We start from the raw sequence: 18,597 nt of genomic DNA, 5'->3' as shown, positions 1-18,597 counted from the left end.
CAATAAACACTAGAGCCGTCCTGATCCCACTACAACGTGAATGGTCACCACCAAACTGTGACCAACCGATTGCTGAGTCTATTACTCAGATCGATGTTCCCTGGATATTCTGGTTAAAAATACACCTTTACTAGGGTGACAATACACTTCTTCCTGGCTGAAAGTGCATTTTTTCCACGTTAAGTGACAATATACTTTCCCTTGGTGCTGTAAAACTTATCAATTGTTAGAACGGTGAAGGATTTATACACTGGCATGCAACTCCCCGGTACTTTAGAAAACAAAACCCCGCAAAAAAAAAAAAGGCGTGTCTGAGAAAGATCTTTGATGCATGGCAACATTCATGCAGCATATTTTTGTATTACGAAAATATAAACTCAAGCATGGTAGCTTCCAAAGCACTGAAATCGAATGGCAGTGTGATTTTGTCAGTCAATTGTAGCTCGTGTCATGTGATCTCATTAGCCAATGACAGCATATATTCAGAGCATAAGAAACATGACGTAGTCACACCATAGCAACATCACTGTTAAGTAGCGTGAACACACATACAGAACAAGTTATTGGTTTAAATTAATGTACAAACAGCATTAGCACAAGAAAAGTTAAGCTTTCACATACAATATTGGCAATCACGAATTTTATGCTGTTTTTTTTTTTTTTTTTTTTTTTTTTTTTTTTTTTTTTTTTTTTTTTTTTTTTTTTTTCTGAGGGTGTGGTTAGGCAGGATTCTAAGGGCACCAGCTTAAACTGCAGCAGTTGAATATTTCTGACTAGCACGATTACAAATTTCACTGTTGTGCACCGAACATTTCCTGGGTTACCTGGTTGAATAACTGCAACTTTTACATAGTGAAGCCAATTATGTGCAAAATTGCTGAAGAACACACTTCACCCCCCCCCCCCCCCCTTCCCACCAAGTATACAATGGGTACGCAAAAAAACAGAATAACATTGCGGTGGGTGAAGCTTGTGTATTACGCATTTCTGGCATTAGTCGTGTATAGCACAACTCACTGCCAGTTTCAGTGCCGCCTGTGTTGTTGACCTGGCTTTTTCTGTTCCTCTGTCATCTGCAGTGATTCTTTTTGCTAGCACTGTTTTGTTCTTGTTTCATTTCTTATGATCTGAGCTTAAGTGGACAACGTGAAGCTGTGAAATTTTGTTTTCTACTCAGTAAAAATTCTGCTGAAACTGTTTTAATATTGAAAACGGTTCACCAAGATGACATTATGGAAAAAAGTGTACAGGTGGTTTGCTAGATTTAAAAATGGCAACACTTTTGGTTCAGCGAATTTTAATGGAAGATTTGGGAATCAAAAGGGTTGCTGCCAAGTTTGTTCCTCGGGTTCTGACTGACAATCAAAAGGAATATTGAGTTGAAACATGTCGTGGTTTGAAACAACAGCTTGAAACTAATCCAGATTTTCTGTCAAAGGACATTACTGGTGGTAAGTCACGGTGCTATGGTTATGACTCCATCCAAAAAAATGACATCAAGTCAAATCAAACATCAAAACAATGTTGCTTTGCTTTTTTGATGCTAAGAGTGCAGTTCGCACAGAGTTTGTTTCCCCAGGGCAGACTGTCAATCAAAAATTTTACTTGGAAGTTTTAAGAAGATTGCACAATAATGTTCGTAAAAAGGAAAAGATCTGATTTGTGGCAGATAGGAGACTTGTTCTTCCACCATGATAATGCCCCTGGGCACACAGACACCTCTGTTGATAGTTTTTGGCTAAAAACGGCATGGTTTTGCTGCCCCACACACCTTACTCACCTGACCTGGCTCCTTGCACTTATTCTTATTTCTACACATGAAAAGGGGATGAAAGGACACTGATTTGACAACACTGAAGAAGTTGAGAAATAATGAGAGAGCAGATGGCAGCTATTTCTAAAGATGACTACAAAATGTGTTTGAACAGTGGAAACATCGGTGGGATACATATATTAGTTGTAAATGAAAATATATAGCTTTTAAAAAATAATTCCAGTTTTTTTGGATATCCTCTCATAATTATACTTTCTGTCATCCTTGTTGCATAATTTGTAATCTATGAAAGAACTAAAACAAATATGATGAACTAACCTCAAAACTTGGTCTTTTATAGTGTGTGTTACCTTTTTAAGATGTATCAAACACAAATGTGCCAGTAAAATTGTAAATAATGGCATAAACGGTTGGTCTTCTGGGCCCGAAATTTTTCTAAGTCGCTGGTCCTCAGTGTTATGTTTTGAATGAGAGTCTAACACCCTGTAATTTAAGCAATTCATTGCACATTCTCACCCGTAACATAGTTCATCTTGCATAAAAGGAAATTTATTTTGAAAGTAATGTTTCTGAAGTCACCATTCCCAATATTTTCCTGCAACCTGCTATAAATGTAAACATTTGTAACATTTACACTCATCGAAATGAGGCCCCTCAGAAAGACACATTGAAAGCAGTTTTCTGTTATGAAGTATTGTGTAGTGTTTAACTTATTTTGCTGTCAGCAAAAGCTTGTATGTGCACTGTGTTTTGTTGTTGTAAACGGTACATTTTCTTTGCAACTGAAGTTTTATTTTGGTATTATTCTCTCGTTTATGTTTTATTGCTGCAGTATTATTCTGCAGTAGTGGGCCAAATTAAAATTTTTTGTTAGAGTATCAGTTCTTACCTGTCAAAATTACTGGAATAGTTAAATTCCAAACTAAAATAATGAAAAATTCTTGTAATTCTAAAAACTTCCTGGACTTTTCCCAGATGAAAAAATTCCTGTTTTTTCCAGGTTTCCTAGAGTGAATACACCCTGTTCTCACAAAACAATTAGGGTGAATGTGGAGTTGGTTCCTCTGGCAAGGATAAGGCCAATTTCTCTCCTCATCAAATCCAATAGCACCATTTCTGTTTCATCTTAACTCTTTGTCAACAGGTCATGAAAATATGAGAAAAAAATATTTGTTTTTCCTTACAATGAATTCTCTTGTTAATTTGAAAAAATTACACAGCACTAACAGTCTTTATCAAAGGAAAAGAAACTACTGGAACACATCAGAGCTTAGTAAAAAACTGAAGAACAACTTACTTGAGAGATCACATGGTGCTAACATATGATAGTTAAAATTTCTTTTGACTAGAATGCCTGATAATTTATGTCCTGGCTTGGGCTTTTCCACAGCCAGCGTGCCCATGACCTTTGCAGTTTTCTCCCCTCTGAAGTACAATTCAACGGCGACAGTGTTTCGAGGATTGTGTATTTCCATTTTTGTACTGGGATCATCTTCATATTCTCTCTGTAGAGCAGCTTTTAATCTGCTCATTTCATTCTGCTCTCCATGGACCAGCACCTAGAGCAGCGATATAGGTTTTGATGTCCAATTTGATATTTAACTTGTAAATAAATAAGCTAAATAATTATCAAGAATCAAAGGAAAATGCACAAATAACTCTATTTGAATGACTCACTTAGCACTGTGGCATTCTGGGAGAATTCATACCTACTTCTATGTCTTAGAGGCATCTCAAGTGCAGTAAAATGACAGAATTTGGGACAATTAGCTAAACGCCCCTAAGGCGTAGACTTTTTTCAGCTCAGATACTTCTCTTTCAGGCTTCTAGCGTGCTGAATTGTTTGCAGGGGACACTTAAGGCAAGTTCATGGTATGTTGCAACAACTGTTTGCAGTTTTGATTGTGTAATGCTACACATTTCTTACATACCCTCACAATGGATGGGAGTACTACCTTAAAATTGTATTTCATGAAAACCAGACAAAGCATGGTTTCAAACCGGAGAGTGGAATGTGCTATACGTGTTAAGTTACTACAAACAGTTTGTAACTTTGTTTTTGTGATGACTGCAGTGATGAGCCACAGAAGACAAGTGTGGGGGAAAAAATGTTTCAAACCACAACACAGAAATGGAAAAATCCTTACTATGCTACTAGACAGTGACTTTGATGCTTCTGCTGTGACGAACTAAAGCTGGATCCTCATATACAGATGAAAGAGGATTTCTATTTTTATAATTTCTATTCTTCCTCATATATTGCATTTGGACAGCATGACTCAGGATGAAGAAATTGAGCACCAGGATACTGTGTCAGCACGAAGAGGTAGTCCCCCTCCGCCAAAAAAACACTGAAAATAAACAAGTTTTCAGAAACACAAACAAATGTGAAGTCTTATTTTATGAGCAGCACACCAGTTGTAAACTATTTGTTCTTTTTATTCATTTTAAGACTTTTATTTATTCTCTATGTTCAGAAAATAAATTGTTAAGCCAGGAACATCAAAAAGATCAAGAGAAAAGCTATGGCAAGTATGTGACAAACTTTAAGAAAGAGGGAGAGAGTATTACAGAGAACTAAATGGATTGTATTCATAAAATTTAAAAAAAAGAAGTAGCTCCACCATTGGGGTAGATGTGCAAGCACATGAAAAAATTGGCACACAAAAGAATTGTGACTCTTTGGTACAACTGCATTTCACATACTGGGCCTCAAACAGGTAGGATTTTCCTGATTGCTGAGCATTGAAATGGTTTCAAACCAACAAATTTTTTGTTTAGTAGCTGAGAGCACAATGTAACACATTCTTTTTATAGAATGTTCATGAAAATCAAATACTGTCAGCATAAGGTTTAATTATATATTATCTTGATGGCCACCACTCTTGCTGACATAATATTTACATTCTTGTTTACAGTTAAAACTACAAGCTGTTTTGTAGCAACGTACATGACTATTCCCAATAGAAACTGTTAACTCTGTTTGTTTAAAATAAGTTATCCTGAAGACAACTGAAGTCAAAAACTATAAAAATGATCTAAACCTGGTGGACTAATTTCACACTTCAAATTACTTTAAAAGCAGAAAGAAACTGAAAGGTTTCCTGATGAACCTATGAAGTTAACATATGTCACATTAAAACGGTACCCGTTTGACAATCAAATACAAATCTCTTGTTAAGGGAGCCATTTACCACTGGGCTGTGCATAGAAGTAATATGAACTAAAGCAGAAATTTGATCTTAAACTTATTTTCCAATTCCACTTAACACCTTCTGCAACACGTGCAGTACCAAACCTGCTGTGTCAGAAGATACTGCAGTGAATACCAGGATTGCCTGCGGTTAAGTTACAATGCAAAATTTATTTCTTATTCAGTAATGAAATATACATTAATGTGAATCTCTGAAGTCCTGGCTGTTATTTTAATGGGAATTAAAATGGAGAAGTAAAAAATTCATAAAGCATCAGTAACATGCTAATATTAGCAAATTTGCCTAAAATTTCTAGTCATAAAATTGCCAAACAATGGAAAATCCAGGATAGAATGATGTCAATATTATGAAAAGGATAGTTGCTGCTCACCATATATGCTGGGTCGCAGATAGGCACAACAAAAAGACTGTCAAACAAAACTTTTGGCTAAACACACCTTCATCAGAATAGATCACACACACTTATGCAAATGCAACTCACACACAGACGACCACAGTCTCTGGCTGCCGAGGCCAGATTGGCCAGGCAGTCTAGCCTTGGCAGCCAGTGGCTGTGGTAATTGTGTGTGTGTGTGTGTGTGTGTGTGTGTGTGTGTGTGTGTGTGTGTGTGTGTGTGTTTTGTCCATTCTGATGAGGGCCCGTTTGGCTGAAAGCTTTGTTTGGTAGTCTTTTTGTTGTGCTCATTTGCGACTCAGCATCTAGACTATTATCACATAATTATCAGGCAGAGGTGGGCATTATTTGGACAAATTTCTATTCAGATAATCATTCAAATAAAATAATTATTTGTGAATAAATTGTTCCCAGATAAAGAGAGAATTTCTCTTTGTGAAAATGCATAAGCAATTGTTAATTATCGGTCACAATTTAACAAACAAAAAACATATACAACTTCTGCATTTACTTTGCTTACTTCTCGATTAGCACATGTTTGTGTATAGCCAGTGTTTTTCCTGTGCCTCAGAACAATATCTGTTTCATAGAGTGGAGCTAGTTGGTTTTTTGGTCTGGTTCCAGTACACAAACTTTTTTTTTCGGTCACTTATCAATTATTTCACCTCCAGCAATAATTTGTTAGTAAGAAAACTGCCTCCCATCAGGCAGGCCGCTCGCTGGTCTTTCGATTTGACATCACTTTGGCGACCTGCAGTCAATAAGGATGATGATGAGGACAGCACAACACCCAGTCCCTAGGCAGAGAAAATTCCCTGACCCAGCCGGGAATCGAACCCGGGCCCAGAGGATTGACAATCCGTCATGCTGACGATTCGGCTACCGGGGGCGGGCACACTTAAAATGAACACAAGAGATTCAAAATTTTGCCTAATTAGTAAATCAAAATAAGTACTAACCACATGTGGTGGCTTCAAAATCCTGATAAATTCACTGGTCTGCTGATAGTCAGTATGAGCAGAGAATGAAATGTAATCGACAGACATTTTAAGAGGCAGTTTCTGTCCAGACATTGTAGAGATCTCCTCTGGCTCAGATAGTATTGTTTTAGCCAGGGTACCTTCCACACAATAGCCAGCAATAATGACACCATTCTTTGAATCAGTGCACCATGATTCAAATAGTTCTCTTGATAGCCCACTCTGCATCATACCAGGTGAAGCCATGACAACACATGGACCAATATCCTCAAAATGGTCAATTCCCTAAAAAAAATTTACAAAATAAATAAATGCATGGATTTAATTAGCATACCAATTAGAGCATTCAGTGAAAAACTTACCTTCAAATTTGAAATATGTTTAAACACAAAAGGATTATTGATAGCAATCTGTCTTCGAATTTTATCGTTCATTGCATTGACATAGGTTTGGTAAACTGCCATGCATTTCTTTGCCAATGAAGATGCATAGTAAATTGGAATATCATGGAGCTCAGTATGCTGACTCCAATATTCATCTGGAAAGTAAGCCAGACTACAGTAAACACATACAATGCAGGAAAAAGTGTGAAAGAAAAATGAGGCATTTTAATTTTGATTGGTGACATTAGCATTACACACTTTCACATTTGGTAACATTAAACTTAATTAAGTAGGTGAAAAAATTTCAGGTGTTATAAATCCTTTTCATTCTACCACTGAACTGCAGATAGTGTCATCCCCCTTTTCTTTAAATGATTACCAACTAACACTTCCAGTGCTTTTTAAAAAGAAAGAAAGGAATTGCTTGTCATTTACTATCCTACTTTAAACAAAAATTTAAGTAGAATAATTAATTAACTTCAAACTTTTAGCTTTTATGACTGAAGAGAAAATTTTGCATATAAAGTTGAGAGCAGAAGCAGGGAAAGGAATACACGTTAAAGTTTGACATTCCACAGCTGACAAACTCATTACAAATTGAATCTTTTATAATTCAATAACCACTGTGCCTCCTAGATTTGTGAGAGCAGAGTGCAGTGAAACATATTACCAGTGAAATTATTTCTGGATGTGCCCAATATGAAATAATTTACAGATAAAATGGCTACTTAGTATTTACCTTTGGGAGGTACTGCTAATATACATATAAAAGTACAAGAAACTATACTAGCTTTTTGAGCTAATGGTTCCTACCTCAGGGAGGAGAGAGGAATTAGCTAGGGTAGGTGAGAAAGGAAGGGTCAGGTCGGGCACTGTCACCTTAGGGTCTGAGTGACCTCCCGACCCCTCCTAAGATTCATCCACCTCTCTCTCTTCCCTCCCCTGAGGTAGAAACTAAAAGTTCTGAAAGCAAAACCAGTTTTTTGTACTTTTAAATGTGTCTATCGGCAGTATCAAGAAATTTACCTCCTGTAGGTTTTTGCCGCCTGAAGGTAAACCACTGACATAGTGTGCAAATGCAAAACAATTGTTTCATGATCGTGGATCATTATCAAGTACGGTTCCAGCTCAACTGAAAAGTTTCATGATGACAAGATGTTGCAGAGTGATGCTTTAATACTTTTAGAGCAGCAACGTTCTTCCATACAAATTCAAGTGAATGATTTGCTCTTTGTATTCCACTGTATCACTCTTTTACTAAAACTGTCCCATAATATACATCACCATGGGCAAAAGTATGCTGCCAACATCACCTTCAGACCACTTACATTATATGAGGATCACACAAATATATAAGGTGATTCATCTAAGCTGTTCACCTAAAGTATTTCTGGAACCATATAAGATATCGTAATACTGTTTCATCTGATTGAACTGTGAAACAATCCTTATTAAACGTATAGTCTCTCCTCATAGACGTATGAATTAAAAAGATATTGGTATCAACTCTGCTTTTCCAAGTGGAACTACGATAATTTATGCTGCCAGTACTGTAGGTCTAAAAGAGATGAATTCAATGGAGTTTCACTCTTTAAAATCCGATTACTAGTTCTTGACCAAGTACAATATTCACAACTTAGGATTTACCTGTTTCAAACATGAAACTGACTGCGGTCTTATGAGGAAGTTTGTGATTTCACACCAAAATAAGGAAATGTGTCATGTTGAATAATGAGGATACACGAGTATTGCACTGTCGAAATACTGGTATAAAAGGGGCCGAGAGGAAATGCAGCTTTCATTCTGCCTGTATTGCTCACAAGTGTTGAGAACTGGCTAGTGTGAAAAAACAAATGTCTTTCACAAACAGAGAGAAATTATATATGCTACTTCTTTATGGAGAATCTACAAGGAAAACTAAGAAAATAGTTGTGTTGTATGCTTGAAAGTATCCTGTAAAGTATGAATATATGGAGTCAACAACGCAGTTGTTTTATCCAGCAGACAATGGATCTTCTTCAGTACAGACAATGGATCTTCTTCAGTCACATCATCGGTGAACAAGACATCCATTCATCTCTTTGTAGACCATATACTGCATAGTAGTCAAATATTTGAATGCACAAAAATGCAATGTTGAAACCAAAGCTCACAAATGTCATAAACAGCAGTGTGTCAAATATCGCAAATCAGCAGTTCATGGAAAGTAAAAGATTCTCGTCTGACTCACTGGAGGTAAACATAAATTTCAAGAGTACTCACATGAGATTCACAGAAAACTTTTGATAGTGAAAGTGCTAGAGAGGTTGTTCCTCTGTCTTTGCAATGAGGCACAAATACACTATGTGATAAAAAGTATATGGACACCCGCAAAAACATACTTTTTTATATTAGGTGCATTGTGTTGCAAGTTCAAGTATATACTGACAGGTACTCTATATCAGTAGTCATTAGACATTGTGGGAAAGCTGAATGGGGTGCTCCGTGGCACTCATGGCCTTCGAACATGGTCAGGTGACTGGATGTCACTTGTGTCATACATCTGTGCGCAAGATTTCCACACTCCTAAATATCCCTAGGTCCATTGTTTCTGATGTGATAGTGAATATGAAGGGACACGTACAGCACAAAAGCGTACAGGCTGACCTCGTCTGTTGACTGACAGAGACCACCAACAGTTGAAGAGGACCGTAATGTGTACTAGGCAGACATCTATTTAGATCATCACACAGGAATTCCAAACTGCATCAGGATCCACTGCAAGAACTATGACAGTTTGACACGAGTTGAGAAAACTTGGATTTCATGGTCGAGCGGCTGTTCATAAGCCACACATCACGCCGGTAAATGGCAAACGACGCCTCGCTTGATGTAAGGAGTGTAAACATTGAACGACCGAACACTGGAAAAACGTTGTGTGGAGTTACGAATCACGGTACACAATATGGTGATCCGATGGCAGGGTGTTGGTATTGCGAATGCCCAGTGAACATCATCTGACAGCGTGTGTAGTGCCAACAGCAAAATTCGAAGGCGGTGGTGTTATGGTGTGGTTGTGTTTTTCATGGAGGGGGCTTGCACCCCTTGTTGTTTTGTGTGGCAATATCACTACACAGGCCTACAGTGATGTTTTAAGCACATTCTTGCTTCCCACCGTTGAAAAGCAATTCGTGGTTGGCGATTGCATCTTTCAAAACGATTGAGCACCTGTTCATAATGCACGGCTCGTGGTGGACTGGTTACATGACAAAAACATCCCTGTAATGCACTGGCCTGCACAGAGTCCTGACCTGAATCCTATAAAACACCTTTCGGATGTTTTGGAATGCCAACTTCGTCCCAGGCCTCACCGACCGACATCAATACCTCTCCTCAGTGCAGCACTCCGTGAAGAATGGGCTTTCATTCCCCAAGAAACCTTTCAGCACCTGATTGAACATATGCCTGCAAGAGTGAAAGTTATCATCAAGGCTAAGTGTGGGCCAACACCATATTGAATTCCAGCATTACCGATGAAAGGCACCACAAACTTGTAAGTCATTTTCAGCCAGGTGTTTGGATACTTTTGATTACTTAGTGCACATGTCTGGAAATACAATTGCAGCAACTGGCTCTAGAGGAGGAGAAAGAGAGATTTCAAAGACAAGCTGTGGTGTGCCACAACATGTATTTCCTACCAATGCTACAGTAGAAAATGGACAAGTATGAAAAAATAATCTCACACAAAGGCAGAATTTCTGTATCAGCAAGAAATGCACCCATGACTTTTGGAATTCAAAAGGTTTGTTAAATAAAATGTTCTCTGGCTTCCATCCACGTCATGTGGTTAAAATTCCCCAAGCTTACAACCAAGCATTCCTTGGCCATTATCAATAGCTATTGTATATAAGGGGATACCAACAGCCCACTAACAGTTAGTGGACTGTTGGTATCCCCTAATATTGCCTGTGAGTTCATTGGTTCTCATAGCATCACCATAGTGTATTTGGGCATGCACTGAGTAGACATTCTATGTTCCTTCTACATCTACATCTACATTTATACTCCGCAAGCCACCCAACGGTGTGTGGCGGAGGGCACTTTAGGTGCCACTGTCATTACCTCCCTTTTCTGTTCCAGTCGCGTATGGTTTGCGGGAAGAACGACTGTCTGAAAGCCTCCGTGCGCGCTTGAATCTCTCTAATTTTACATTTGTGATCTCCTCGGGAGGTATAAGTAGGGGGAAGCAATATATTCGATACCTCATCCAGAAACGCACCCTCTCGAAACCTGGACAGCAAGCTACACGGCGATGCAGAGCGCCTCTCTTGCAGAGTCTGCCACTTGAGTTTGCTAAACATCTCCGTAACGCTATCACGGTTACCAAATAACCCTGTGACGAAACGCGGCGCTCTTCTTTGGATCTTCTCTATCTTCTCCGTCAACCCGATCTGGTACGGATCCCACACTGTTGAGCAATACTCAAGTATAGGTCGAACGAGTGTTTTGTAAGCCACCTCCTTTGTTGATGGACTACATTTTCTAAGGACTCTCCCAATGAATCTCAACCTGGTACCCGCCTTACCAACAATTAATTTTATATGATCATTCCACTTCAAATCGTTCCGCACGCATACTCCCACATATTTTACAGAAGTAACTGCTACCAGTGTTTGTTCCGCTATCATATAATCATACAATAAAGGGTCCTTCTTTCTATGTATTTGCAATACATTACATTTGTCTATGTTAAGGGTCAGTTGCCACTCCCTGCACCAAGTGCCTATCCGCTGCAGATCTTCCTGCATTTCGCTACAATTTTCTAATGCTGCAACTTCTCTGTATACTACAGCATCATCCGCGAAAAGCCGCATGGAACTTCCAACACTATCTACTAGGTCATTTATATATATTGTGAAAAGCAATGGTCCCATAACACTCCCCTGTGGCACGCCAGAGGTTACTTTAACGTCTGTAGACATCTCTCCATTGATAACAACATGCTGTGTTCTGTTTGCTAAAAACTCTTCAATCCAGCCACATAGCTGGTCTGATATTCCGTAGGCTCTTACTTTGTTTATCAGGCGACAGTGTGGAACTGTATCGAACGTCTTCCAGAAGTCAAGGAAAATAGCATCTACCTGGGAGCCTGTATCTAATATTTTCTAGATCTCATGAACAAATAAAGCAATTTGGGTCTCACACGATCGCTGTTTCCGGAATCCATGTTGATTCCTACAGAGTAGATTCTGGGTTTCCAACAATGACAAGACACTCGAGCAAAAAACATGTTCTAAAATTCTACAACAGATCGGCGTCAGAGATATAGGTCCTATAGTTTTGCACATCTGCTCGACGACCCTTCTTGAAGGCTGGGACTACCTGTGCTCTTTCCCAATCATTTGGAACCTTCCGTTCCTCTAGAGACTTGCGGTACACGGCTGTTAGAAGGGGGGCAAGTTCTTTCGCGTACTCTGTGTAGAAACGAATTGGTATCCCGTCAGCTCCAGTGGACTTTCCTCTGTTGAGTGATTCCAGTTGCTTTTCTATTCCTTGGACACTTATTTCGATGTCAGCCATTTTTTCGTTTGTGCGAGGATTTAGAGAAGGAACTGCAGTGGGGTCTTCCTCTGTGAAACAGCTTTGGAAAAAGGTGTTTAGTATTTCAGCTTTATACGTGTCATCCTCTGTTTCAATGACATCATCATCCTGGAGTGTCTGGATATGCTGTTTCGAGCCACTTACTGATTTAACGTAAGACCAGAACTTCCTAGGATTTTCTGTTAAGTCAGTACATAGAATTTTACTTTCGAATTCACTGAACGCTTCACGCATAGCCCTCCTTATGCAAACTTTGACATTGTTTAGGTTCTGTTTGTCTGAGAGGTTTTGGCTGCGTTTAAACTTGGAGTGAAGCTCTCTTTGCTTTCGCAGTAGCTTCCTAACTTTGTTGTTGAACCACGGTGGGTTTTTCCCGTCCCTCAGTTTTACTCGGCACGTACCTGTCTAAAACGCATTTTACAATTGCCTTAAACTTTTTCCATAAACACTCAACATTGTCAGTGTCGGAACAGAAATTTTCGTTTTGATCTGTTAGGTAGTCTGAAATCTGCCTTCTATTACTCTTGCTAAACAGATAAACCTTCCTCCCTTTTTTTATATTCCTATTAACTTCCATATTCAGGGATGCTGCAACGGCCTTATGATCTCTGATTCCCTGTTCTGCACTTACAGAGTCGAAAAGTTCGGGTCTGTTTGTTATCAGCAGGTCCAAGATGTTATCTCCACGAGTCGGCTCTCTGTTTAATTGCTCGAGGTAATTTTCGGATAGTGCACTCAGTATAATGTCACTCGATGCTCTGTCCCTACCACCTGTCCTAAACATCTGAGTGTCCCAGTCTATATCTGGTAAATTGAAATCTCCACCTAAGACTATAATATGCTGAGAAAATTTATGTGCAATGTATTCCAAATTTTCTCTCAGTTGTTCTGCAACTAATGCTGCTGAGTCGGGAGGTCGGTAAAAGGAGCCAATTATTAACCTAGCTCGGTTGTTGAGTGTAACCTCCACCCATAATATTTCACAGGAACTATCCACTTCTACTAAACTACAGGATAAACTACTACTAACAGAGACAAACACGCCACCACCGGTTGCATGCAATCTATCCTTTCTAAACACCGTCTGTGCCTTTGTAAAAATTTCAGCTGAATTTATCTCTGGCTTCAGCCAGCTTTCTGTACCTATAACGATTTCAGCTTCGGTGCTTTCTATCAGCGCTTGAAGCTCCAGTACTTTACCAATGCAGCTTCGGCAGTTTACAATTACAATACTGATTGCTGCTTGGTCCCCGCATGTCCTGACTTTGCCCAGCACCCTTTGAGGCTGTTGCCCTTTCTGTACTTGCCCGAGGCCATCTAACCTAAAAAACCGCCCAGTCCACGCCACACAACCCCTGCTACCAGTTTAGCCGCTTGCTGCGTGTAGTGGACTCCTGACCTATCCAGCGGAACCCAAAACCCGATCACCCTATGGCGCAAGTCGAGGAATCTGCAGCCCACACGGTCGCAGAACCGTCTCAGCCTCTGATTCAGACCCTCCACTCGGCTCTGTACCAAAGGTCCGCAGTCAGTCCTGTCGACGATGCTGCAGATGGTGAGCTCTGCTTTCATCCCGCTAGTGAGACTGGCAGTCTTCACCAAATCAGATAGCCGCCGGAAGCCAGAGAGGATTTCCTCCGATCCATAGCGACACACATCATTGGTGCCAACATGAGCGACCACCTGCAGATGGGTGCACCCTGTACCCTTCATGGCATCCGGAAGGACCCTTTCCACATCTGGAATGACCTTGCCCCGGTATGCACACTGAGTGCACATCGGTTTTCTTCCCCTCTCTTGCTGCCATATCCCTAAGGGGCCCCATTACGCGCCTGACGTTGGAGCTCCCAACTACCAGTAAGCCCACCCTCTGCGACTGCCTGGATCTTGCAGACTGAGGGGCAACCTCTGGAACAGGACAAGCAGCCATCTCCGGCCGAACATCAGTATCAGCTGGAGACAGAGCCTGAAACCGGTTCGTCAGACAAACTGGAGAGGCCTTCCGTTCAGCCCTCCGGAATGTCTTTCGCCCCCTGCCACACCTCGAGATGACCTCCCACTCTACCACAGGTGAGGGATCAGCCTCAATGTGGGCAGTATCCTGGGCAGCCACAGTCGTAGTCCGATCGGGGGATGCGTGGGACGAGCTGGCCGTCCCCTACAAACCCCCATCCGGACCCCCACAGTGATGCCCATTGGCAACAGCCTCAAGCTGTGTGACCGAAGCCAACACTGCCTGAAGCTGGGAGCGAAGGGATGCCAACTCAGCCTGCATCCGAACACAGCAGTTGCAGTCCCTATCCATGCTAAAAACTGTTGTGCAAAGAACATCTGAACTAATCTACAGAGAGCACAAACAAATCAACACAAAATTTAAACGGTTATTAAAATACAAGATTGCCTAGTAAATGCAGTAATGCTGCTACTTGCGCACTGCTGACACACTGCTTGGCGGCAGAAGGAGACTACGCGATTTTACACTATTCAGGTACTAAAATGCGATGTTACAACTCTCAAATACTATAATACGCTCGAAATTTATGAATTTGAACAATGCAAGTACCAAAAACACGCAAAGAAATTAAGAATTAAACTATGTAACAAATGAGTGAGCTAGGAGTATACGACTTTCTGCTGGCAGCTACTTATCCAACGGCGGCAGGGAGCACACTCCTTCTTCAACTTCATGATCACTGTATCTCACATGCACTGAGCTGCAGGGTGCCGAGACTATTAACGGTGTTATTGGTGATTTTTATTTCGACGGTTTTTTTAATTAAACAGTCCCACAAGCCATTAGTGCAAGTCATGACTGAGGCTTCATCAAATATGACCCGGAGACCATTTTATAGAGCATGCTCACCTAAAGTGGATTTTTCGGGATAACGCAGATGATAAAACCTCCTATGTTCCTTCCTACGTTGTTCGACAGTGCGCATTGTTTGTCCGATGTAAGACTGGCCACATTTGCCAGGTATCTTGTAGACCCCAGGTGTTCTGACACTGCAGCTTCTTGAACTGGTTTTAGTAATTGCTTGATTTTTGTCTACACTATCCTGAAAAATCCGCATTAGCTGAGTATGTTCTAAAAAATGGTTACTGGATCAAATATGATGAAACGTTTGCCGTGGATAGCACAAACGGCTTCTCGGGCCGTGTAATTAAAGATGTCTTCGAAACAAAAATCACTGATAACATCCTTAACACAAACAGCAGCCTGCAGCTCAGTGCAGTAGTAGGATCCACTGATCATGAGGCTGAAGTGGGAGCACTGAAAGCTGAGTAAAACTATGTCCATACGTGGTGATGCTGTCAGCACCAGTGATTTCACAACTGGTTGCTAGTGTACAGAAGGACATACCAGTGACCCACTGGCAGTCACACCACTTGACAATGGCCAAGGAGTGTTTGGTCAAAAGCTCGTGGAATTTTAAACACTTCATGTGGCTGGAAGCCTGAGAACACTCAATTGATTTCTCCCACTGCAGGACTCTGCATTCTTACAAAAGCAGTGTTGATCATCTATTTTGTTCACAATGCATGACTTCGATTACAGCATACCACTACAAGAAGTTGGATGATATGAAAGATTCTTGCCAAATAAACTAATATTTGTAACCTACTGCGTGATTCCGTACGGCAATGATGAGAACATAAAGGAGCCTTAATCACTAATAAACTCAATGGAATTTCCTGGATAGCCCATCACTATCCTTCTTGCAGTCCCTGTTTAATGCCATATGACTTTCACGTTTGAGCCACTGGAGGGAATGTAGATGGGGGGAAAAAATAATGATAAAGTATCTGAGCACATTACTCTTAACTGGCTTTTCCTTTGCACAGGAAGGTACCAAAAGCCAGGCTAACTGATTTAGAAAATTTATTTCTAGTGAAATATTTCAAGTAAAGAATATATATTTTTTTACCTAAAATGAGAAGCAGCTCCTGTGCACGTCCTAGTGCGAACACTGGTATAAGGCAGCGTCCTCCCCTGTTCACAATGTCATGTACAAGTGCCGTAAAACGTCCCTCACGCTCTTCTCTCTTCTCATGAATGTGTGTTCCATATGTCGATTCCTGGTAATTGATTCCTCTTATTTATTTTCAAGTTTTTCACAAACAATACATACACAAACAAAAAACTCTAACACTGTCAATAGTATGAAATGGCTGCATAAAACTAGATTTCTTGGGGAAATGAGTACACGAAACTCGACAGTAAGATTTGATTTGAAGGTCAAATATATACAAGATTAAACATATTTCTAGACACTACATACAACAAACCTTAGCAATCGTCAAATGTGAAAAATAAAAACTGCCACAAACAAATTAAACTGCTTCACTCACTTAAAAATGTGGCAGTTGATATTTACCTGACCACAAAAAAATAAAGGCATGTAATGTGCCGGGCTGTATCCTTGTATTAGTGCCACTTAAAGTTCACGTCACAACCGGATGTATTGAAACATTTCCTCACCCAGTAGATAGTGAGCAGTGTTCCTGACCTACTTTGCTTTGCTTATTCAATATTGTCTTCCCAGTAGCTGCGTCTGTCTCACCTAAATCACAACTTAATCGTCACATTAGGTAGGTCAAAAACTGCCAGTCCTTAACAATGTTCACAATTACACTTTTTTGGTACCGACCGGAAAAATTAACAGACTTGCTGCACTTTTGCTCCATGAGAATCTGACCGAGAACTAACTGAGAACTGCACCAGCTCGGACCTTATATAGACGAGTGCTTGACTATTTGACTATTTCTGTTAATATATTGTCGTTTATAATTTCCCAGGGTTAAAATGATCCTTTCTAATTGGTTTTGAAGTTAACTATTGGGTTTTATTACTTAAATAACATGAGTGAGCTGTATAAATTTAAATACGCGGAACTAACTTATGCGTCCACAGTGGGAATTCCCGACTTATAACCATGGCAGCCATCTTCAACAAAAATTTTTACTTATTCAAATTTACTTAATTCATAATTAATGTACTTACAAAGTTGAGACTGGAGTCATTTCACGTAGAAAAATAAAGGTAGCAAAAGTATCAAAACAGATCTCGTAATTATTTAGTAGTTTGGTCACAATTGGCACTGAAAGTCATACAGGCTACAGATTTCAAGTCTTAATATCTATTTAACTAATAGACTTTAGGTTAATTTAAACACTTTGCTGGAATCAGTAAAATTTAGGCTTTCTTTTGGATGCAGTCTTATAGTTGAATTCGATCTATTAGCTCACTCAAATTTTACTTAATATGTATTGCACAATATACATCATTGTTCATAACTTTTAATAGGATCCATTTCCAATAAAACTAATTAGCTCATTAACTTCAGAAAAGACATTAGAATGTACTGAAATGATAGATTTTACTAGGGGAATTTTATTTAAACTATTTCTGAATTCTGTGCTATGAGGCTGAAGGCCACAGAATCTGTTGTCGGAATCTGAGTAGTGAAAAAAAAAAAAGTTCATTGCTTAACTAAGTTACTGAAGGAGTGTAAAACCAAAACAGGATAGCAGTGGGCAACCCTGCTTCGTTACAGGCAGTGCTTGGCCAATGAATCATCGAACACTTAAGGCACTTGCACAAAGTTATTATGGGAATCATGCTACATATTAACAACAATGGCCACCTTTGTATTTAAAAACCTCCTCTTGACTATGTCGGGGCAAGGCAAATGAAAACTGCAAATGCTTAATAAGGAAATGTAAAATAGCAGTAATAGCCTATAAGCTGGTAAGCACGTTTGTAACAGGGTGCAGAACCATATACACAGGTATAGGAACAGTATAAAGGTGGCTACCCCATTAGCAACTTGCCTGAGGGATGATCAGTATTCTGTTATTTAGTTTCTGCATGGTAAAGGTGTAAATTATTTTGGAATTCATCACAAAGGGTCAAGTATAACAATGCATACTGTAGGAGGGAAGGAATGATGATTACAATTTAACAGCCTAATGACGATAGCAGTAATAGCCTATAAGCTGGTAAGCACGTTTGTAACAGGGTGCAGAACCATATACACAGGTATAGGAACAGTATAAAGGTGGCTACCCCATTAGCAACTTGCCTGAGGGATGATCAGTATTCTGTTATTTAGTTTCTGCATAGTAAAGGTGTAAATTATTTTGGAATTCATCACAAAGGGTCAAGTATAACAATGCATACTGTAGGAGGGAAGGAATGACGATTACAATTTAACAGCCTAATGATGATGTGGTCATTCAAGATAGAGTACAAGGTCAAACTGGGGAAGGA

At 39.8% G+C, this 18,597-nt stretch overlaps 1 protein-coding gene across 2 annotated transcripts in view; it reads right to left on the bottom strand.

Moving 5' to 3' along the window:
• Positions 1–18,597, bottom strand: part of LOC124795222 (cleavage and polyadenylation specificity factor 73) — an 83,841-nt gene that overhangs the window by 28,224 nt on the left and 37,020 nt on the right. For both annotated transcript variants that reach the window (XM_047259140.1, XM_047259141.1), the window contains exons 8-11: positions 16,253–16,403; positions 6,726–6,901; positions 6,343–6,648; positions 3,072–3,333 (exon numbers count right to left, since the gene is read on the bottom strand). In XM_047259140.1, the coding sequence (XP_047115096.1) occupies positions 3,072–3,333; positions 6,343–6,648; positions 6,726–6,901; positions 16,253–16,403 (895 nt within the window). The remainder of the gene's footprint in view (positions 1–3,071; positions 3,334–6,342; positions 6,649–6,725; positions 6,902–16,252; positions 16,404–18,597) is intronic.

This window comes from Schistocerca piceifrons, chromosome 4 (genome assembly GCF_021461385.2).
Source record: "Schistocerca piceifrons isolate TAMUIC-IGC-003096 chromosome 4, iqSchPice1.1, whole genome shotgun sequence".
NCBI classification, from domain to species: Eukaryota; Metazoa; Arthropoda; class Insecta; order Orthoptera; family Acrididae; genus Schistocerca; species Schistocerca piceifrons.
Note: the sequence above shows the minus strand (reverse complement) of the source record. Positions and strands in the feature narration are given on the sequence as shown.